This window comes from Oncorhynchus mykiss, chromosome 16 (genome assembly GCF_013265735.2).
Source record: "Oncorhynchus mykiss isolate Arlee chromosome 16, USDA_OmykA_1.1, whole genome shotgun sequence".
NCBI classification, from domain to species: Eukaryota; Metazoa; Chordata; class Actinopteri; order Salmoniformes; family Salmonidae; genus Oncorhynchus; species Oncorhynchus mykiss.
This window is the reverse complement of record NC_048580.1, coordinates 12,934,214-12,958,475: the sequence shown is the minus strand read 5'-3', so window position 1 is coordinate 12,958,475 and position 24,262 is coordinate 12,934,214. Positions and strand designations below refer to the sequence as shown.

The following is a 24,262-nucleotide window of genomic DNA, read 5'->3' as shown; positions in this document are numbered from 1 at the left end:
ATAAAAACCTGTATGGATCCACAAAGAACCTTTGAGATTGAGAAATGTTCTTTACAGAACCATTCTCTATAAAGGTTCTATATAGCCCCTGAAAGGGTTGTGACCATAGCGGAATTCTTTTTTGGTGCTACATCTAACCTTTTTTTTAATGGTTCTTTATAGAAAAGTGGTCACTAACCTTTTCTGAGTCAAGATCCCTTTCACATTCAAAAAGCAATCCGAGATCTACCGCTCAGATGTATTTTTTAACATGACTTAACATGAAGCTAATAAAAACAGTTCTGTGTGGATGAGGTTTGTGCAGTAGGCAGGCCTAATACATTTCCACAGCATATTGGCTCTATGCCTGACATGCCTATATTGCTCTTCTCAGACCATGTTATATTTCAAATCTTGAGCTTTGATAACAAAATAGATCAGTTGGTGTAGCACTTGCAAGGCACAGCTGAGCATAAATTGAAATGATTTGCAAATAATTCGCTTTTTTATTTTTGGTCATTGTGCTTTGAAGACAACTGGGAAATCATGACGTCAGTGATCTTCAGGTCGGAAAGTCGGAGCTCTAGAAAGATGCCAGAGTTTCCGAGTCTGATGACCGACTTTGAACAGTTTGATGACTGTTCAAAGCAATTGGGAACTCGTTTTTTTTCGAGTTCCCAGTTGTCTTGAACGCACTGAAGTCGGAAGTCGGAGATTTCTGAGTTCCCAGTTGTTTTGAGCACGGCATTAGTCTCAGCGGAGGGAGGGAGAGAGCAGCAGAGGGTCCGCCTCACGGTCCCTGCTCTCTCCTTCCTTTCCTCCCGTGAGACTGAGGGGACACTGTCTCCACCTGATGGCGGAACTCGAGTCGCACCGCACCTGCCTCTTGCACCAATTCATGTTGTTCTTATGATCAGAGATTGTGAAATGTTCCTCAATATTAAAATAGACACAACACTATTAATAATACAAATGCATACAGGCCCATGGGGCAGCGCACAATTGGCCCAGCGTCGTCCGGGTTAGGGAGAGTTTGGCCGGCAGGGATATCCTTGTCTCATTGTGCACTAGCGACTCCTGTGGTGGCCCGGGCGCAGTGCACGCTGACACGGTCGCCAGGTGTACAGTGTTTCCTCCTCATTGGTACGGCTGGCTTCCGGGTTGGATGGGCATTGTGTCAAGAAGCAGTGCGGCTTGGTTGGGTTGTGTTTCGGAGGATGCAAGGCTCTCGACCTTCGCCTCTCCCGAGTAAGTACGGGAGTTGCAGCGATGAGACAAGACTGTGACTACTACCAATTGGATACCACGAAATTGGGGAGAAAAAAAGGGTCGATTTTTATTTATTTAAAAAAAAAATGGGAACACTTTGCCGAGTACGCAGAGCTTCTGAATCAACTGCACCTACCACCAACAGTGCAACACACACAAAAAAACACAAGCCTTTATCATTGGCTTTCCTACAGAAATCGACTGGTTGGTGACCACTGTTATAGAACCATCTAGAACCTTATGAGCATGGTTATTCATAAAACTTCAAAGTGGGCTAGGTTCCATATAGCACCAAAAAGGGGCCCACTGTGGCTACAAGCCAAAATAACCCTTATTTGGCACTATATAGAACCACTTGTTTTTAGCATGCATGCACTCACTATCTTTTTTATTTTCTTTATGGAAATCAATAATAGCAATTTAGTAAGCCAAAGCTCCAGCATGCTGATCCATCTCGAGTCAATGCCAGGGGAGCTGAATTAATTAGCCCCTTATGTCATATATGTACAATACTTAATTCAATAAAAGTGCTATAATTCATGCAGAGCAAGTGCACTTTACCCTTTGAGAAAACAAAAGTGTGTAGTGGTACAGTACATTTGCTGCGCTACACTCTAGCTGTGAGCTATAATGAATATTCATTAAACACTAGCAATGAAAGCTTAACTGACAGTTTCTATATCGCCTCTAACCCCTTCAGAAAATACATCAACAGTTTAGCATTCTCTTAAATACCTTAACATCTCCAAAAAGAGGCATTAACGAAGTGTATTTAACAATGTTTTTTCAGTATTTTTTCAAATTTACTGTACATTGTAACTAAAAAAGCTGGAGATCTAAAAAAGTCTCTATACTGTCTCTACAGTGCTCTGACCATATGACCTCATAAAAGAGGAAAGCCTGTGCTCTGACCATATGACCTCATAAAAGACGAAAGCCTGTGCTCTGACCATATGACCTCATAAAAAAGGAAAACCTGTGCTCTGACCATATGACCTCATAAAAAAGGAAAACCTGCTCTGACCTATGACCTCATAAAAGAGGAAAACCTGTGTTCTGACCTATGACCTCATAAGAGGAAAACCTGTGCTCTGACCATATGACCTCATAAAACAGGAAAACCTGTGCTCTGACCCATGACCTCATAAAACAGGAAAACCTGTGCTCTGACCATATGACCTCATAAAACAGGAAAACCTGTGCTCTGACCATATGACCTCATAAAACAGGAAAACCTGTGCTCTGACCCATGACCTCATAAAACAGGAAAACCTGTGCTCTGACCATATGACCTCATAAAAAAGGAAAACCTGTGCTCTGACCATATGACCTCATAAAACAGGAAAGCCTGTGCTCTGACCCATGACCTCATAAAAGCACAGAGCACTGTCATAGGCTACATCATTTGACATGTCCACCAGTGTCCGCGGCTCCACTTTGATCAAATAATAGTCTACATGACAGTCCTGTCCATGTAGAGTACCTGTATTCCTCCTGGGTGAAAACTGGTATGATGGAGGGTTGCAGGACAGTGATAACCACCAGGGTCTTGTTGACTTTCATTGGCTCCCCGTCGTCATAGGCAACAATAACCAGCTGAAGGGGGAAATAAAATCAATTTGATGAATAAATGAAGTGGAACATGGGGTGTCACTCAAAAGCCCCCCCCCCCAAATCAGTAATTGTAAATGGGTATGTACTCACGCTAAACACTAGATTGGGCTCTTCATTGAGGTTGACTCGTGTGATGACGCTGCCTGTGACTTCATCCACGTCAAAGATGCTGCCACTGTAAGGTTCCTCATTCAGGTCCAGTCTGTAACGTACACGGCTGGCAGGGGTTCCCTGTGAACAGGAAAACACACACCTCCTGTTCATTTATCTGCAATGACAAGACTATCTACCCAAAGCTCTAAGGCAGGAACTCGGTTGGGTGTCTAGATCATTTTGGGCGGTGAAGTGAGGGGGAATGAGAGCCTCTAGGGGGAGAAAACATATCTCTCTCTCTCTCAATTTTTTTTTTTTTATCCTAGTTGATTTTCCATGATAAAATAGCTTCTTGAGATGCTAAGACCCTGCTTGTGCCCAGTAGCTTGGCTGGCAGCAAAGAACAAGGAGATTAGTCTTCCCAGTCAATAGCCAGTCATGAGCAGGCTTGCAGTGTCTTCCTTTGTTTGAATAGAGAGAAAGCTACACTTTCAACAATATATTTTTCTTTAGCTTCCTCAACTTTCACAGTGTGTGATCATAACATTTAGTGACAAAGCAACTACTCTGCTTATCAGATTGATTAAAGGGGGAGGGGTTCACTCTGGGGTGGGGTATTAAATAATACCAGTATAATGAATGCTGATTGTGTAGCTTGTTCATAGGATCGTGTTAATTGCGTATCGCATATAAAACATTATTAGACAAGATGGGAAATGAGAGGAGTAATTGAACTCCTGATATCAGAAGCCCAACAGAGTGTGATTACCTTTCTCTCATTAACAACTGATCTTCTCTATTGTGACGCCAAACCTTCCCTCCCTGCATGAATACTGAACAGTTGGGAGAAAACATTGAACAGCTTGCACAGCGCACTGAATTCACTTGTGAGATGTTCGATAAAACAACAGAACAGAACCAAAGAGACTTGACTTGAGTCTCATCCAGCTTTGACTTGAGTTTCAAAAAGTATCATCTCTTTGAGGACCAACTTGGACATAGGATAGGTTGTGCTACAAAAGCTCATATTAAAAGGCAGACCATTGTCTCTGAGATGCTGAGGATAGTGGAGGGAACAGTGACATCATCACATAAAATCTGCATTGTGGACCAGCATTCTCAGACTCCCACCCTCCACAGCGTATCTGTCAACAAACTTGGATGGAGAGAAAGAAAGAAAGAGAGCGAGAGAGGTAGAGAAAGAGCGAGAGAGGGGAGAGGAAGGGAAGTAGCCGAAAGAGAGAGTGAAAACAAGAGGGAGGGAGGTTCTCTGCTCCGTCTCTTCGCCTGAATTCATGACCAGGAGTGACCTGTGTGAGAGACTGGGGGGCTGGCCTGCTTTGAGGCTCTCGTCAGGCTCGGTGCCAGGAAGGCTCTGTGGCGTCTCCATCTCCCTCCCCGTCTCTTTCAGTGATTAATCTCGCAGCTCAGCTTGAGAACCTGCCTTTCCTGTCATCTCAGAACTGCTTTACATACTACTGAGAGAGAGAAGTGATGCGGAGTGGGGCGCTGGCAGCACCAGTCCCAGCCCAGCCAGGGCCTCCCACCCATGCAGAGAGATATCACAGGGGCTCAGCTCAGCCTGCCAAGCCTGCCAGGCAGAGGTGGTCTCCAGCGGGGCAAGCCTGGACCTCCGATTGGGCTCTCTACTCTTCCTTTCCTCTGTTCCCTTTTGTTTTTCTGTCCTGTTTTCTTCCCTCCTCTACTACCGACTGCTGTGACCAATAACACAATTCTTTAGAATAACTTGACCTATAACAGGACAGGAAAATGTCTCTATACAGTAAGCTCTGTCCTACTGTACCACTATGCACTAGCTACATATGGAATATTATCTATGCGTTTGAGAAATGCCTTAGACCATTTCCACTGCATATCAATTGACTGTTATCATTCATGAATAACATCTGCTCTGTGCGTTATTTGTTCTGAGAGATCGTAAGTCATCTACCAATGTGACGGGTGAATTTGTGAAATCAAGCGTTTAATACCATTGTATATTCAGGAGCTTGTTGCCGAGGCATGGATAATTCTCCACGCCTTGAGACGTCGGCTTGGTAACACTGGTATTATTTTTTTTCAGGCCACAGGCCAATGAAATCCCACAACACAGTAAGCATGAGGAATATGCTCCTATACGACATGCAGAAGGCAGATTGCTTTCTGCCTGAAGGTCCACCCATGGCTATAAGATGTAAGAACATGTAGTGATATCAACCTCTGTCATGAATAACCATCTATAACTCATGTATGAATGAACAAATCCACCAACACAAGACATTATAAATAAATGAAAGCCCAAAATGATGAGACTTTTCTCACCGACATAATAGCATAACATAACCAAAACACACTGCAACAACTCCAACTCCGACCGACGCACACTATCTGGCCAGAAGTATGTGGACACCTGCTTGTCGAACATTCCAAAATCATGGGCATTAACATGGAGTTGGTACCCCCCTTCGCTGCTATAACAGCCTGCGCTCTTCTGGGAAGGCTTTCCACTAGATGTTGGAACATTTCTGAGAGGGGGACTTGCTTCCATTCAGCCACAAGAACAATAGTGAGGTCAGGCACTGATGATGTTGGGCAATTAGGCCTGGATTGCAGTAGGCATTCCAATTCATCCCAATGGTGTTCGATGGGGTTCAGGTCAGGGCTCTGTGCATCTCAGTCAAGTTCTTCCACACCGATCTTGACAAACCTTTTCTGTATGGACCTCGCTTTGTGCACGGGGGCATTGTCATACTGAAACAGGAAAAGGCCTTCCCCAAACTGTTGCCACAAAGTTGGAAGTGCAGAATTCTCTAGAATGTCATTGTATGCTGTAGCGTTAAGATTTCCCTTCACAGGAACTAAGGAGCCTGATCCTGAGCTCTTTCACCAAACTTTACAGTTGGTACTATGCATTCAGGCAGGTTGCATTCTTCTGGCATCTGCCAACCCAGATTTGTCTGTTGGACTGCCAGATGGTGAAGCATGATTCAGCAGTCCAGAGAATGTGTTTACACTTCTCCAGAGTCCAATGGCGGCGAGCTTTACACCACTCCAGCTGACGCTTGGGATTGCGCATGGTTATCTTAGGCTTGTGTGCGTGCGGCTGCTCAACCATGGAAACCCATTTCATGAAGCTCCAGACGAACAGTTCTTGTGCTGACGTTGCTTCCAGAGGCAGTTTGGAACTCGGTAGTGAGTGTTGCAACCCAGGACAGACAATTTGTACGCGCTATGCGATTCAGCACTCGACGATCCCATTCTATGAGCTTGTGTGGCCTACCACTTCACGGCTGAGCCGTTGTTGCTCCTAGACATTACAGTTGACCGGGGCAGATCTAGCAGGACAGAAATTCGACGATTGACTTTTTCGAAAGGTAGCAGCATCCTGTGATAGTGCCACGTTGAAAGTCATTGAGCTCTTCAGTATGGGCCATTCTACTGCCAATGTTTGTCTATAGAGATTCCATGGCTGTGTGCTAGATTTTATAAACCTGTCAGCAACAGGTGTGGCTGAAATAGCTAAATCCACTAATTTGAAGGGGTGTCCACATACTTTAGTGCATGTAGTGTATCTAAATCAATAAGCATTCCAACAATAGGACACCATCCTCTGTGGACCATGCTTATTAATTAGAAACACGTCATGCAAACACAACTACAATGAACAAGCACAGTAACCTTTTCTCCTCTAAATCGCTGGCTTGGACAGAGCTGAGTCAATCACTGTCTCACCGGCATCGCCATGGGAGCAGAAACCTGGCAGCCATGTTGTAAAGTTACAGTCAAGCACAGAGCACAGAGCCGTCACATTGTCGTCTACTCACAGGAGGGTCTAGGTCCTCTGCCTGTACCGTGGCGACCACGGTCCCCTTGACTGCGTTGGGAGCTACCATGCCCCTGTACACCACCTGGCTGAACACTGGAGAGTAGTCATTCATATCCTGGAGAAGAAAAAGAGAAACGCAACCATGTAATTAGTGAGATAAGTGTCTGAATCAACAGCTCTTTTGACTGTAAAAACCTACTACTGCAACGACTACTACAAACTACTGCTATATCTGCTACTACTACTGCTACAACTATTACTGCAAACTACTGCTATTTCTGCTACTGCTTCTATTACTACTACTACCGCTGCTACTACAAACTACTGCTACTACTACAACTACAAACTACTGCTATATCTGCTATTACTACTGCTAATACTACTGCTACAACTACTACTGCAAACTACTGCTATTTCTGCTACTGCTTCTACTACTGCTTCTATTACTACTACTACCGCTGCTACTACAAACTACTGCTACTACTACAGACTACTGCTACAAACTACTGCAACTAATACCAACAACTATTACTACTATTGCTACTACTACCACTGCTAATGCTACTAATACTGATACTACTCCTACTACTACTGCTACTACTGCTACTACTACTACCACCACTAATGCTACTAATACTGATGCTACTCCTACTGCTACTATTGCTACTGCTACTACTACTAATAATGCTACTAACACTGATTTTACTGCTACTACTGCTACTTCTACTACTGCTATGACTATTGCTACTACCACTACTACTGCAACTATTACTACAAACTACTGCTACTGCTACTATAGCTACTGCTACTACTACTACTGCTAATGCTACTAATACTGACACAACTTCTACTACTGCTACTAAAAACTACTGACACTGCTACTACCACTATAACTACTACTACAAACTACTGTTACTGCTGCTACTACAACTAATACTGCTGCTATTACAACTACTACTACTGCTACTAATACTGACACAACCTCTACTACTGCTACTAAAAACTACTACTATAAACTACTGCTGCTATTACTACTACTACTGTTGCTGCTGCTACTACAACAACTACTACTACTGCTGCTGGTACCCCAACTACTTCTACTGCTAATGCTACTAATACCGATACAACTTATACTACTGCTACTCCAAACTACTGCTACTGCTGCTACGACTACTGCTACTACAACTACTACTAGTACTACTAAAACTACTGCTATTACTACCAACTACTGCTACTGCTAGTACTACTACTAAAAACTACTGCTATGACTACTACTGCTACCACTACGACTACTACTCATATTGCTACTACTACAAATGCTACTAATACTGATACTACTCCAAATACTGTTACTACTGCTACTATTGCTACTACTACTACTACTACTGATAATGCTACAAATACTGTTGCTACAAGTACTACTATTGCTACTATTACTATCATTAATATTACTACTATTACTAACACTGATACAACTGCTACTGCTACTACTGCTAATACTGCTACTAGTACGACTACTACTACTACTACTGCTAAAATCAAATTTACTGGTCACACACATATTTACCAGATGTTATTGCGAATGTAGCGAAATGCTTGTGTTTTTAACTCCAACAGTGCAGTAGTATCTAACAATACACACAAATCTAAAAGTAAAAGAATGGAATTAAGAATTATATAAATATTGGGACGAGCCATGTCAGAGTGGCATTGACTAAAATACAGTAGAATACAGTATATACATTTGAAATTAGTAAAACTGAATGTTAACATTATTAAAGTGAATAGTGTTCCAGGTATCTGAACAGAGGGCAGCAGCCTCTAAGGTACAGGGTTGAGTAACCGCTGAATAGTGTTCCAGGTCTCTGAACAGAGGGCAGCAGCCTCTAAGGTACAGGGTTGAGTAACCGCTGAATAGTGTTCCAGGTCTCTGAACAGAGGGCAGCAGCCTCTAAGGTACAGGGTTGAGTAACCGCTGAATAGTGTTCCAGGTCTCTGAACAGAGGGCAGCAGCCTCTAAGGTGCAGGGTTGAGTAACCGCTGAATAGTGTTCCAGGTCTCTGAACAGAGGGCAGCAGCCTCTAAGGTGCAGGGTTGAGTAACCGCTGAATAGTGTTCCAGGTCTCTGAACAGAGGGCAGCAGCCTCTAAGGTGCAGGGTTGAGTAACCGCTGAATAGTGTTCCAGGTCTCTGAACAGAGGGCAGCAGCCTCTAAGGTGCAGGGTTGAGTAACCGCTGAATAGTGTTCCAGGTCTCTGAACAGAGGGCAGCAGCCTCTAAGGTGCAGGGTTGAGTAACCGCTGAATAGTGTTCCAGGTCTCTGAACAGAGGGCAGGAGCCTCTAAGGTGCAGGGTTGTGTTTAACCGGTGGTAGCCACTATTTAATAGTCTGATGGCCTTGAGATAGGCCATGCTACCATTACTACTACTACTACTCATATTGCTGCTACTACTACTGCTACTAGTACTATTGCTACTGCTCATACCGCTCCTACTACTACTACTATGCTATAATAACAATAATAAAGATACCCCTCACATGTGGATGCTTCCAGTTGTCAGAATGAGAACTACTACAATAAGAGAGATACCCCTCACAGTTAGATGCTCATCATGAGAAGCATGTCTGTGTATACATGAGTTTGTAAACAGATACCCTCCATTAACATGCTGCATCTTCAGAGTGTTGGATTGATTTCAATATTTTTGTGAGTTAGTGAAGTAGCTAGCACCATCACTGTCACTGCTGCTGGACATACCAAACCAAACCATTTCCCCCTGCTCATCATTCGGCGGCCTTCACAACTGTCAGCCTGGCCTAGAGAGTCTCCCATTAGCACTTAGGCAGAATACTAAACCAAAATGTCATACAGAAATATCTAATTTACGTAATTATTAACACCCCTGAGTCATTACTTCGTAGAAACACATTTGGAGGCGATAAGTCTCTAAGCGCTTTGAACACCTGGATTGTACAATATTTGCCCATTATTATTAGAAAACATGTTTCAAGCTCTGTCAAGTTAATTGTTGATCATTGCTAGAGAGACATTTTCAAGCAGATTAAAGTCAAAACTGTAACTAGGCCACTCAGGAACATTCAATGTCATCTTGGTAAGCAATTTCAGTGTAGATTTGGTCTTGCCAGTGTAGATTTGGCCCTGTGTTTTAGGTTATTGTCCTACTGAAAGGTGAATTAGTCTCCCAGTGTCTGTTGGAAAGCAGACTGAACCAGGTTTTCCTCTAGGATTTTGCTTGTGCTTATTGCCTTATTTTTTATCATAATAAGCTCCCTAGTCCTTGCAGATGACAAGCATACCCATAACATGATGCAGCCACCACCATGCTTGAAAATATGAAGAGTGGTACTCAGTGATGTGTTGTGTTGGATTTGCCCCAAACATTACACTTTGTATTCAGGACAAAAAGTTCATTTTTGCCACTATTACTTAAGTGCCTTGCTGCAAACAGGATGAATGTTTTGGAATATTTGTATTCTGTACAGCCTTCCTTCTTTTCACTCTGCCATTTAGGTTAGTATTGTGGAGTAACCACAATGTTGTTGATCCATCTTAAGTTTTCTTATATCACAACCAATAAACTCTGTAACTGTTTTAAAATCACCATTGGCATGATGGTGAAATCCCTGAGCAGTTTCCCCCCTCTCCAGCAACTGAGTTAGGACGGAAACCTGTATCTTCATAGTGACTGGGTGTATCAATACACCTTCCAAAGTATAATTAATAACTTCTCCATGCTCAAAGGGATAGTCATGGTCTGGTCTTTTTTTACACATCTACCAATCTGTCCCATTATTTGCGAGGCATTGAAAAACCATCCCTGGTCTTTGTGGCTGAGTCTGTGCTTCAAATCCACTTCTTGATTGAGTGACCTTACAGATAATTGTATGTGTGGGGTACAGAGATGGTGTAGTCATTCAAAAATTGTGTTTTTATTGAACACAGAATGAGTCCAAGCAACTTATGCGATTTGTGAAGCACATTTTTACGCCTGAACATATTTAGGCTTCCCATAACAAAGGGGTTGAATAGTTATTGACTCAAGACATTTCAGCTTTAAAATGTTTATTCATTTCCAAAATGTTCAACAAACAAAATTCCACTTTAACATTATGGGGTATTGTGTGTAGATTAGTGACACAAAATCTCAATTTAGGCAACTTTAAATTCAGGCTGTAACACAACAAAATGTGGAAAAAGTCAAGGGGTGTGAATACTTTCTGAGGGCGCTGTACACTCAATAGCAGACCATGAGACTTCATTATGGCTGACACAGCGGGGCGTGCAGCGGAGGGACTGTTTTAACTTCAGGCTTGGGAGAGATCATTAGACCGTGTGTGTGAACCACAAAAGCAACAGCTTTATGTGGAGCTATGCCAAACCCATAGTCACTGGTAGAGGACCTCAGTACTTTATTTTCCTAAAGAAGTCTTATTTTTCCGAAGACACTGTGTCTGACGACTGAAGAGGCCCAATAATGAGTGCTGCTACTTGGATAGCTTGGATCAGAACAGAAAACATCTAGATTCTGTCCAGTGGCTGCTCAACTATTCATTATTAAGACAGAGCTACATTCTAAAGCATTCACAAAGTCCAAGATGAGGCCAGGCTAGTTCAGGTATCCAAATTACACATCCTTCCCTGGCCTCCTCGTGCTCACAGAATTTATTCAAAAACATTCTTGGTACAGTACCTCGGCTTGTTAATAAAACCTAGCGGTTCTCTGAGTGAGTTTTGCTCTGGCAGAGTGGAAAATGCTGCGGCAAAGAATCTCAACTGTGTTATTGTGTTTCTATCGATGGTTTCCTCATCAAGTCTATACAACCCATAGAAGCGATCTCACAGCTTAATCACTCTGCTCTCCCTCTAGTCTCCACGGACCAGGCATCACGTTACATTACCATCCTACCCCGCGCCGCACTGTTCTGTCTCAACAGCAAATAATCATCGATTAGCATCGCCAGACGGAAAGGTACACTATCTGTTTCCCTGCCCTTTAGATACAGGAAGGAGGATGGATACACCTCATTTGTACTTTTCATTCCTTTTCCCATGTTGTTTGGCTGGTAAAACACACAGGTCACCCTAGCGTTAGGAATGAGGGAGTGAGAATGCTAAACCCTAACACAAAGCAGCAGTGCTTCACAGCTTCAAAGGTGTCGTCCTCCAGTGTCCCTCTTTAACAGTATCCTTTTTTCATGAGTAACATATCTATATAGCAGCTAGATCGAAAGAATTCTACTCAAGGACACCGGCTGAGTACTACAGTCTTGTTTAAGTGCAGTGTAATACCACATCACCATCCTGATCTATTTTAGTGGCTACTTTTCTACTGTTCTACCGTTCTACTGTACCACAGTACTACTATAATACTGTACTACTATAATACTGTTCTACTGTTGTATTATAATACTGTTAAACTGTTCTACTGTACTACTGTACTACTATAATACTGTTCTACTGTACAACTATGATCCTGTTCTACTGTACTACTACAATACTGTTCTACTGTACTAATATACTACTGCTCAACTGTTCTACTATACTACTGTACTACTATAATACTGTTATACTGTACTACTATGATCCTGTTCTACTGTACTGCTACAATACTGTACTGTAATACTGTTCTACTATAATACGGTTCTACCATAATACTGTTCTACTGTAATACTATACTACTGTAGGACTGTACTACTGTGCAACTATAATACTGTTCTAATGTTCTACTGAACTACTGTAATAATGTCCTAATCTTCTAATATAATACTGTTCTACTGTATTACTATAATTTTGTACTGTAATATTGTATTACTGTACTACTATAATACTGTTCTACTATAATACGGTTCTACTGTAAAACTGTTATACTCTTCTAATGTACTACTATTCAACTGTTCTAATGTAATACTAGTATACTGTTCTACTGTACTACTATACTACTGTACTACAACACTGTTCTACTATAATAATGTTCTATTGTTCTACCATAATACTGTTACTGTACTAATGTTCTATTATACTACTGTACAACTATACTACAATAATACTGTTCTACTGTACTACTGTTTAACTATGATCCTGTTCTACTGTACTAATATACTACTGCTCAACTGTTCTAATGTACTACTATAATACTGTTCTACTGTACTACCATAATACTGGTCTACTGTTCTACTATAATACTGTACTACTCTAGTACTGTTCTACAACAATACTGTACTACTGTAGTACTGTTCTACTGTACTACTGTTCTACTGTACTACTATAATACTGTTCCACTGTACTACTGTTCCACTGTTATACTGACTAAAGTTCTAATGTTCTACTGTACTACATTTCTACTGTACTACTGCACTACTAAAATACTGTTCTACTGTACAACTATTATACTGTACTACAATCATACAGTTGTACTGTACTGATATACTACTGTAATACTGTTCTACTGTTCTACGATAATACTGTTCTACCACAATACTGTACAACTAATACTGTTCTAATGTTCTACTGAACTACTGTAATAATGTTCTACTCTTCTAATAAAATACTGTTCTACTGTTCTACTATAATACTGTTCCACTGTACTATTGTTATACTGTACTACCATAACTCTACTGTAACATTGTACTACTATAATACTGATCTACTATAATACTGATCTACTGTTCTAATGTACTACTATTCAACGGTACTACTGTACTACTAAAATACTGTTCCACTGTTCTACTGTACTACTATAATACTGTTCTACTGTACTACTATAATACTGTTCTACCATAATACTGTACTACTGTTCTACTGTACTACTATAATACTGTTCTACTGCTCTACCATAATACTGTTCTACTGTACTACTATAATACTGTTCTACCATAATACTGTACTACTGTTCTACTATGATACTGTTCTACTGTTCTACCATACTACTGTTCGACTGTTCTACTATGATACTGTTCTACTGTTCTACCATACTACTGTTCGACTGTTCTACTATGATACTGTTCTACTGTTCTACTATGATTCTATTCTACTATAATACTGTTCTACTGTTCTACTATGATACTGTTCTTCTATAATACTGTTCTACTGTTCTACCATAATACTGTACTACTGTTCTAATATGATATTGTTCTATTGTTCTACTATAATACTGTTCTACTGTTCTACTATGATACTGTTCTACTATGATACTGTTCTACTGTTCTACCAAAATACTGTACTACTGTTCTACTATGATACTGTTCTACTGTTCTACTATAATACTGTTCTACTGTTCTACTGTTCTACTGTTCTACTGTACTACGATAATACTGTTCTACTGTGCTACTAGACTATTGTACTACTGTACTACAGTTCTACTGTACTACTATAATACTGTTCTACTGTACTACTGTACTACTATAATACTGTACTACTATACTACTATAATACTGTTCTACTGTCCTACTGTACTACTATAATACTGTTCTACTGTTCTATCATAATACTGTTCTACTGTACTACTGTTCTACTATAATACTGTTCTACTGTACTACTGTTGTACCGTTCTACTATAATACTGTACTACTGTTCTACTATAATACTGTTCTACTGTACTACTATAAAACTGTTCTACTGTACTACTGTTCTACTATAAAACTGTTCTACTGTACTACTGTTCTACTATAATACTGTTCTACTGTACTACTATAAAACTGTTATACTGTACTACTGTTGTGCCATTCTATTATAATACTGTTCTACTGTACTAATGTTCTACTGTTCTACTGTACTACTGAGCGTCATTCCGAGGCCAACGGCAGGCTAATCTCCATTCAGCAAGTGTCTGGTGGTTAATCTTCTGAAACATAATAAATCAGATGGCCACTGACAAAATAGAGCCCTCAAAAACCTAATGACCATCAAGACATAAAATACCACAGCACTGTACTACAGTATCAATCTGTCAGCTTGTCTTTTGTCAGGCCAGGAGAAATGAGAGGTAGCTGGAGGATCATTTATCTCTCTTTAGCTCCGTGGTGATGAGGGTGGCTAGTGGTTTCAGACCAGAGAGAAAGATGGGGGAGTGAGAGAGCGAGAGAGCGAGACAGAGAGAAAGAGTCACATGGCAAATCAACATGGTGAAGTCTGTGGATTCATATAGGAATCGGAACAGTGTTATATTAACACACTGCTTAGCAGTGGTGTAAAATACTTAAGTAAAAATACCTTAAAGTACTACTTAAGTAGTTTTTGTGGTACTTTTACTCACTACATTCCAAAGAAAACACTGTACTTTTTACTCCATACATTAACCCTGACACTCAAAAGTACTTGTTACATTTTGAATGCTCAGCAGGACTGGAAAATGGTCTAATTCACACACTAATCAAGAGAACATCCCTGGTCATCCCTACTGCAGTATCACTAAACACAAATGCATCTTTTGTAAATAATATCTGATTGTTGGAGTGTGCCCATAGCTAGCCATACATTTTTTAAACAAGAAAATGGTGCTGTCTGCTTTGCTTAATATAAGGAATTTGAAAAAGTATACTTTTACTTCTACTTTTGATACTTAAGTATATTTTAGCAATTACATTTACTTTGATACTTAAGTATGTTTAAAACCAAATACTTTTGGACTTTTACTCAAGTACTATTTTACTGGGTGACCTTCACTTTTACATCAGTATCGTTCTATTAAGGTATCTATACGTTTACTCAAGAATGACAATTGGGGACTTCTTCCACCACTGCTGTGTAAAGTATAAAGCCCTATTCAAATATTTCCCAGAGTGCCTTGCCTTTTGAGTAAATTGTAGAGTTAGCACCCATGACTTTATTTAGTGACAGAGACATGGTTGTTGCATTCATCCATTTTCGGTCCTATGGAGATCCTAAGTGAATATGTTAGCAATATGCAGTTGAAGTTGGAAGTTTACATACACCTTAGCCAAATACATTTAATCTCAGTTTTTCACAATTCCTGACATTTCATTCTAGTAAAAATGTCTTAGGTCAGTTAGGATCACCACTTTATTTTAAGAATGTGAAATGGCATAATAATAGTAGAGATAATGATTTATTTCAGCTTTTATTTCTTTCATCACATTCCCAGTGGGTCAGAAGTTTACATGCACTCAATTAGTATTTGGTAGCATTGCCTTTGAATTGTTTAACTTGGGTCAAACGTTTCGGGTAGCCTTCCACAAGATTCCCACAATAAGTAGGGTGAATTTTGGCCCATTCCTCCTGACAGTGGTGGTGTAACTGAGTCAGGTTTGTAGGCCTCCTTGCTCGCACATGCTTTTTCAGTTCTGCCCACAAATGTTCTATAGGATTGAGGTCAGGGCTTTGTTGTCCTTAAGCCATTATGCCACAACTTAGGAAGTATGCCTGGGGTCAATGTCCATTTGGAAGACCCATTTGCAACCAAGATTTAACTTCCTGACTGATGTCTTGCTTCAATATATCCACATAATGTTCCTTCCTCATGCTGCCATCTATTTTGTGAAGTGCACCAGTCCCTCCTGCAGCAAAGCACCCCCACAACATGATGCTGCCACTCACGTGGTGGCAGCATGGTGTTCTTTGGCTTGCAAGCCTCCCCCTTTTTCCTCCAAACATAACGATGGTCATTATGGCCAAACAGTTAAATTTTTTAATTTTTAAATGTTACCCCCTTTTTTTGCCCCAATTTCGTAGTATCCAATTGTTTTTAGTAGTTACTATCTTGTCTCATCTCTACAACTCCCGTACGGGCTCGGGAGAGACGAAGGTTGAGAGTAAACGCGTCCTCCCAACCAAGCCGCACTGCTTCTTAACACAGCACATCCAACCCGGAAGCCAGCCGCACCAATGTGTCGGAGGAAACACCGTGCCCCTAGCGACCTGGTCAGCGTGCACTGCCTCCAGCCCGCCACAGGATTCGCTAGTGCGCGATGAGACAAGGATATCCCTACCGGCCAAACCCTCCCTAACCCGGACGATGCTAGGCCAACTGTGTGTCGCCCCATGGACCTCCCGGTCGCGGCCGGCTGCGACAGAGCCTGGGCTCAAACCCAGAGTCTCTGGTGGCACAGCTAGCGATGTGTAAGTGTGTGTGCGATGCAGTGCCTTAGACCACTGCGCCACCCAGGAGGTCAAACAGATCTATTTTTGTTTCATCAGACCAGAGGATATTTCTCCAAAAAGTACGATCTTTGTCCCCATGTGCAGTTGCAAACTGTAGTCTGGCTTTTTTACGGTGGTTTTGGGAGCAGTGGCTTCTTCCTTGCTGAGTAGCCTTTCAGGTTATGCCGATATAGGATTCGTTTTACTGTGGATATAGTTACTTTTGTACGTGTTTCCTCCAGCATCGTCACAAGGTCCTTTGCTGTTGTTCTGGGATTGATATGCACTTTTCACACCAAACTACGTTCATCTCTAGGAGACAGAACACGTCTCCTTCCTGAGCGGTATGGGTTGCGTGGTCCCATGGTGTTTATACTTGTGTACTGTTGTTTGTACAGATGAACGTAGTACCTTCAGGCATTTGAAAATTGCTCCCAAGGATGAACCAGACTTGTGGAGGTCTACAATTTTTTTTCTGAGGTCTTGGCTGATTTCTTTTGATTTTCCCATGATATCAAGCAAAGAGTTTGAAGAGTTTGAAGGTAGGCCTTGAAATACATCCACAGGTACACCTCCAATTTACTCAAATGATGTCAATTAGCCTATCAGAAGCTTCTAAAGCCATGACATAATTTTCTGGAATTTTCCAAGCTGTTTAAAGGCACAGTCAACTTAGTGTATGTAAACTTCTGACCCACTGGAATTGTGATACAGTGAATTATAAGTGAAATAATCTGTCTGTAAACAATTGTTGAAAAAATTACTTGTGTCATGCACAAAGTAAATGTCCTAACCGACTTGCCAAAACTATAGTTTGTTAACAAGAAATTTGTGGAGTGGATGAAAAACGAGTTTTAATGACTCCAAGTGTATGTAAACTTCCGACTTCAACTGTACAGTATATATTTATTTTATTACACAATACCATATGTATTTCATAAGGCCTTATTTTGAGGGCCTGTGTTTACCCTAATTGAGGGGCCTGAAACTCATACATGTCCCCTTCATTGTTAGTTTTAATATCTATGTTTGTGAACAATTATAATTATTTTAACACTGGAGAATTTGCTGTGCATGTATCTATGAACAACAACAAAAAATGTCTTCTGCCACACTTCTGCATTTTCTCCTTTGAATGATGGCTTTGGCTTGTGAGTGATAAACAGCCTAGTGGCTTAACTGATGGGGCTCTGTTATGGAGGTAGGCAGAGGGAAGGTCGTTTCCTTACCATTATTTTTACAGTGACAGTGGCCAGGCCTGGGGGCATGCTCTCTTCATTGTCCAGGGCTTCCACCACGAAGGTGTAGGTATGGTCCGAGGCTGCCAGGGTCTCAAAGTCTAGCGTCTGCAGCACAGAGAGCTCTCCAGTCACTGGGTTGACGGCAAAAAGTTGTCTGGCCTCCTGCGTCCGGATACGGAAGGTGATGTTGGAGTCCAGGTCAGCGTCTTTGGCCTGGAGGAGGTGGAGGAGAAGGAGGAGGTGGAGGTGGAGGTGGAGGAGGAGGAGGAAGGAATACTGTCGGTAATGGTTAAGTGTCCCGTATTAGTCGGTCTCAACAGCCAGAAAATGATACGAATTATACAGCATTTTGCAACCTTTATTTCAACCTGAGTCCCTTATTCAGGCGACAAGCAATTCTAGTTTCTACAGAATGGCAACTCGTCAGACAAATCACAGTGATCTGCAGTAATAACTACTCAAATCCATTGTCAGGAGGGAGGCCACTATTAATGGATTCATCCCTGTCTGTGGAGTGCTTTCAGGTGGAGGTGAGTGTGTTAACATGGAGTGTGTATTGAGGAAGAATATCTTTGGGCCTATACACAGATAAACCCCCTACCGTGCTAGCTCAGTCATCAGTGGCCCCACTAATTTGCCCAAAATATCAGCGTATCAGCAGGTTCGGTGTGGCGTGGGGAGCGACGGAAGATGTTGATAGGTTTGTCACTGCAGAGGGATCAGTGTACTTGGACCAGACAGTCATTGTCATGGCAACTGTAAATCAACCAACCCCACCTGAAATGTTCCATGATTAGCCCAACAAAGGGAGACATGACTGGTCTCATAAAAAAGTATTCTCTTTGGCTGGCCAACAACAAATAACCACAATTCTAGTTAGTCCAGGCTCAACTTTAGGATCAAAGATTAAGGTTATTTTAAAACACAAATAATCACAATTCTAAAAGGAAAGGTTCTTGTTAAACACAAATAGAAACAGGATCTTGAAAAATAATGGGGGAAAAATTGGGTGGTTTGTCTTTTTCGGTTTCTATTCCACTCAGAGAGTCATGTTCTGTTTGTTTGTTTGTTTGTTTGTATGGTTGGTTGGTTGGTACAGATACTTGGTGTAATTTGATGTAACAAAAGGCAGCGACCGCTGTGCGGGAATCTGAAGCTCCTGTTTGCCCTTTCCTGGCAGCATGTGACTGAATAGCGAGGCCATGTCTGAGGTTTTGATATCCTCTGTCAATATGCTCTAGGCTAACCATGTACCTCCTGGCTTTGTGTGCTTTGATGTACAAGAGGATGCATTTGGACTGTGGAGTGTTTGAAGTAGTATATACCCCTGCTGCTGAGTGTGTATGGAGCATGCTGTGCACTCTTGGACACACACACACACACACACACTCACGGTAAACTGCAGGATGACTGTGTTCTTAGGACTATTCTCCGGCAGATTGACCGTATAGGATGGTTGTGAGAACACCGGACTGTTATCATCCACATTCAGCACAGTCACCGACAGAGTCAGTGTGGTCCTCCTGGGGTCCTCCACCGCTCCGTCCTCAGCCTCCACGATGAGGTCATACTGACCCTTGACCTCTCGATCCAAAGGCACTGCGGTGGAGATGGTGCCGTTGGAGTTGATCCTGAAGAGGTCGGCGTGATTGACCAGTCGGTAGCACACCTGGCCATTAACCCCCGCGTCTGGATCTGTGGCCTGGATGGATAGATGGATGGATGGATAGATGGAGGGATGGATAGATGGATAAATGGAGGGATAGATGGAGGGATGGATAGATAGATGGATAAATGGAGGGATTAATGGATAGATGAGTAGATGGATGGATGGATGGGTAGATCGACAGATAGATGATGGATAGATGGATGGATGGATAGATGGAGGGATGGAAATATGGAAGGATGGTTAGATGAAGGGATGGAAATATGGAAGGATGGATAGATGGAGGGATGGATAGATGGATGGATGGGTAGATCGACGGATAGATGGAGGGATGGATAGATGAGTAGATGGATGGATGGATGGGTAGATCGACGGATAGATGATGGATAGATGGATGGATGGAGGGATGGATAGATGGAGGGATGGAAATATGGAAGGATGGTTAGATGACGGGATGGAAATATGGAAGGATGGATAGATGGAGGGATGGATAGATGGAGGGATGGATGATGAGGGAGACACAGGGGGAGTTAGACCATCCATATGGTAAGCATCATGCATAAACCAATAGGGAGGAACACACACACGACGAGACACCTGTTTCAACAGCAGGGAGAGAGCAGTACACAGGCCCCAAGCTGACAGCCTTAAACAGGTACAGTGTTACAGTTTAACACACTCTCCAAACTGTGTCCTCTGTAATGCAAATGAAGAACATTGTGCAAGTTAAGCGGCGCTGTCTGTATACTGTAAGGCTTGTATTGTACTCCGCATTATTCCCTCCATTTCTCTACAGGATTTGATCGAGGTTGAGGACAGTGGAGGAGGTTTTACAAACCACTAATGAGGTAACGGAACATATTGTTATGGTGAGTGAATGAGGACCCAAAAGCGAATCAACTTAAACAGAGCTTCTTTAATTACCAAACATAGGTAGGCTCAGATGGACCGGCAGATTCCGACAGGACAGGACAAGGTTACAGCAAACATGACGGCAGTCTGGTTCAGGCATGAATGACACAAACAAACAAGAATCCGACAAGGACAGGAGCAGAAACAGAGAGAGATATAGGGACCTAATCAGAGGGAAAAAGGGAACAGGTGGGGAACGGGGTGAATGGGTAGTTAGAGGAGACAAGGGACAGCTGGGGGAAAGCGGGGGAGAAAAGGTAACCTAACACGACCAGCAGAGGGAGACAGGGTGAAGGGAAAGGACAGAGACAAGACAACATGACAGTACATGACAGTACCCCCCCACTCACCGAGCGCCTCCTGGCGCACTCGAGGAGGAAACCTGGCGGCAACGGAGGAAATCATCAATCAGCGCACGGTCCAGCACGTCCCGAGAGGGAACCCAACTCCTCTCCTCAGGACCGTACCCCTCCCAGTCAACTAGGTACTGATGACCACGGCCCCGAGGACGCATGTCCAAGATTTTACGGACCCTGTAGATAGGTGCGCCCTCAACAAGGATGGGGGGGGGGGGGGGGGAGACGAGCGGGGGCGCGAAGAACGGGCTTAACACAGGAGACATGGAAGACCGGGTGGACGCGACGAAGATATCGCGGAAGAAGAAGTCGCACTGCGACAGGATTAATGACCTGAGAGATACGGAATGGACCAATGAACCGCGGGGTCAACTTGCGAGAAGCCGTCTTAAGGGGAAGGTTCTGAGTGGAGAGCCAAACTCTCTGACCGCGACAATATCTAGGGCTCTTCGTTCTACGCTTATTAGCAGCTCTCACAGTCTGCGCCCTATAACGGCAAAGTGCAGACCTGACCCTCTTCCAGGTGCGCTCGCAACGTTGGACAAAAGCCTGAGCGGAGGGGACGCTGGACTCGGCGAACTGAGACGAGAACAACGGAGGCTGGTACCCGAGGCTACTCTGAAAAGGAGATAGCCCGGTCGCAGACGAAGGAAGCGAGTTGTGGGCGTATTCTGCCCAGGGGAGCTGTTCTGACCAAGACGCAGGGTTGCGAAAAGAAAGACTGCGTAAGATGCGACCAATAGTCTGATTGGCCCGTTCTGCTTGACCGTTAGACTGGGGGTGAAAGCCGGAAGAGAGACTGACGGAAGCCCCAATCAAACGGCAAAACTCCCTCCAAAATTGAGACGTGAATTGCGGACCTCTGTCCGAAACGACGTCTGACGGAAGGCCATGAATTCTGAAAACATTCTCGATGATGATTTGTGCCGTCTCTTTAGCAGAAGGAAGCTTAGCAAGGGGAATGAAATGAGCCGCCTTAGAGAACCTATCGACAACCGTAAGAATAACAGTCTTCCCCGCTGACGAAGGCAGTCCGGTGACAAAATCTAAGGCGATGTGAGACCACGGTCGAGAGGGAATAGGAAGCGGCCTGAGACGGCCGGCAGGAGGAGAGTTACCGGACTTAGTCTGCGCGCAGACCGAACAAGCAGCCACGAAACGACGCGTGTCATGCTCCCGGGTGGGCCACCAGAAACGCTGGCGAATGGAAGCAAGCGTACCCCGAACGCCAGGGTGGCCGGCTAACTTGGCAGAGTGAGCCCACTGAAGAACGGCCAGACGAGTAGGAACGGGAACGAAAAGAAGGTTCCTAGGACAAGCGCGCGGCGACGGAGTTTGAGTGAGTGCTTGCTTTACCTGCCTCTCAATTCCCCAGACAGTCAACCCGACAACACGCCCCTCAGGGAGAATCCCCTCGGGGTCAGTGGAGGCTACTGAGGAACTGAAGAGACGAGACAAAGCATCAGGCTTGGTGTTCTTAGAGCCCGGACGATAAGAAATCACGAACTCGAAACGAGCGAAAAACAGCGCCCAACGCGCCTGACGCGCATTAAGTCGTTTGGCAGAACGGATGTACTCAAGGTTCCTATGGTCAGTCCAAACGACAAAAGGAACGGTCGCCCCCTCCAACCACTGTCGCCATTCGCCTAGGGCTAACCGGATGGCGAGCAGTTCGCGGTTGCCCACATCATAGTTACGTTCCGACGGCGACAGGCGATGAGAAAAATACGCGCATGGGTGGACCTTGTCGTCAGAGAGGGAGCGCTGAGAAAGGATGGCTCCCACTCCCACCTCTGACGCGTCAACCTCGACAACGAACTGTCTAGAGACGTCAGGTGTAACAAGGATAGGAGCGGATGTAAAACGATTCTTGAGGAGATCAAAAGCTCCCTGGGCGGAAACGGACCACTTAAAGCACGTCTTGACAGAAGTAAGGGCTGTGAGAGGAGCTGCCACCTGACCGAAATTACGGATGAAACGACGATAGAAGTTCGCGAAGCCGAGAAAGCGCTGCAGCTCGACGCGTGACTTAGGGACGGGCCAATCAATGACAGCTTGGACCTTAGCGGGATCCATCTTAATGCCTTCAGTGGAAATAACAGAACCGAGAAATGTGACGGAGGAGGCATGAAAAGTGCACTTCTCAGCCTTCACAAAAAGACAATTCTCTAAAAGGCGCTGGAGGACACGTCGAACGTGCTGAACATGAATCTGGAGTGACGGTGAAAAAATCAGGATATCGTCAAGGTAAACGAAAACAAAGATGTTCAGCATGTCTCTCAGGACATCATTGACTAATGCCTGAAAGACAGCTGGAGCGTTAGCGAGGCCGAAAGGAAGAACCCGGTATTCAAAGTGCCCTAACGGAGTGTTAAACGCCGTCTTCCACTCGTCCCCCTCCCTGATGCGCACGAGATGGTAAGCGTTACGAAGGTCCAACTTAGTGAAAAACCTGGCTCCCTGCAGGATCTCGAAGGCTGAAGACATAAGAGGAAGCGGATAACGATTCTTCACTGTTATGTCATTCAGCCCTCGATAATCTATGCAGGGGCGCAGAGACCCGTCCTTCTTCTTGACAAAAAAAAACCCCGCTCCGGCGGGAGAGGAGGAGGGGACTATGGTACCGGCGTCAAGAGCTACAGACAAATAATCTTCGAGAGCCTTACGTTCGGGAGCCGACAGAGAGTATAGTCTACCCCGGGGGGGGGTGGTTCCCGGAAGGAGATCAATACTACAATCATACGACCGGTGTGGAGGAAGAGAGGTGGCCCTGGACCGACTGAACACCGTGCGCAGATCGTGATATTCCTCCGGCACCCCTGTCAAATCACCAGGCTCCTCCTGTGAAGAAGAGACAGAGGAAACAGGAGGGATAGCAGACATTAAACATTTCACATGACAAGAGACGTTCCAGGAGAGGATAGAATTACTAGACCAATTAATGGAAGGATTATGACAAACTAGCCAGGGATGGCCCAAAACAACAGGTGTAAAAGGTGAACGAAAAATTAAAAAAGAAATGGTTTCACTATGATTACCAGAAACAGTGAGGGTTAAAGGTAGCGTCTCACGCTGAATCCTGGGGAGAGGACTACCATCCAGGGCGAACAAGGCCGTGGGCTCCTTTAACTGTCTGAGAGGAATGTCATGTTCCCGAGCCCAGGTCTCGTCCATAAAACAGCCCTCCG

At 43.5% G+C, this 24,262-nt stretch overlaps 1 protein-coding gene across 5 annotated transcripts in view; it reads right to left on the bottom strand.

Annotated features, from left to right (window-relative positions):
- Positions 1-24,262, bottom strand: part of LOC110492834 (protocadherin-15-like) — a 303,676-nt gene that overhangs the window by 56,133 nt on the left and 223,281 nt on the right. For all 5 annotated transcript variants that reach the window (XM_036946202.1, XM_036946206.1, XM_036946204.1 and 2 more), the window contains 5 exons: positions 19,534-19,842; positions 18,129-18,353; positions 6,780-6,896; positions 2,953-3,093; positions 2,732-2,844 (listed from right to left, as the gene is read on the bottom strand). In XM_036946202.1, the coding sequence (XP_036802097.1) occupies positions 2,732-2,844; positions 2,953-3,093; positions 6,780-6,896; positions 18,129-18,353; positions 19,534-19,842 (905 nt within the window). The remainder of the gene's footprint in view (positions 1-2,731; positions 2,845-2,952; positions 3,094-6,779; positions 6,897-18,128; positions 18,354-19,533; positions 19,843-24,262) is intronic.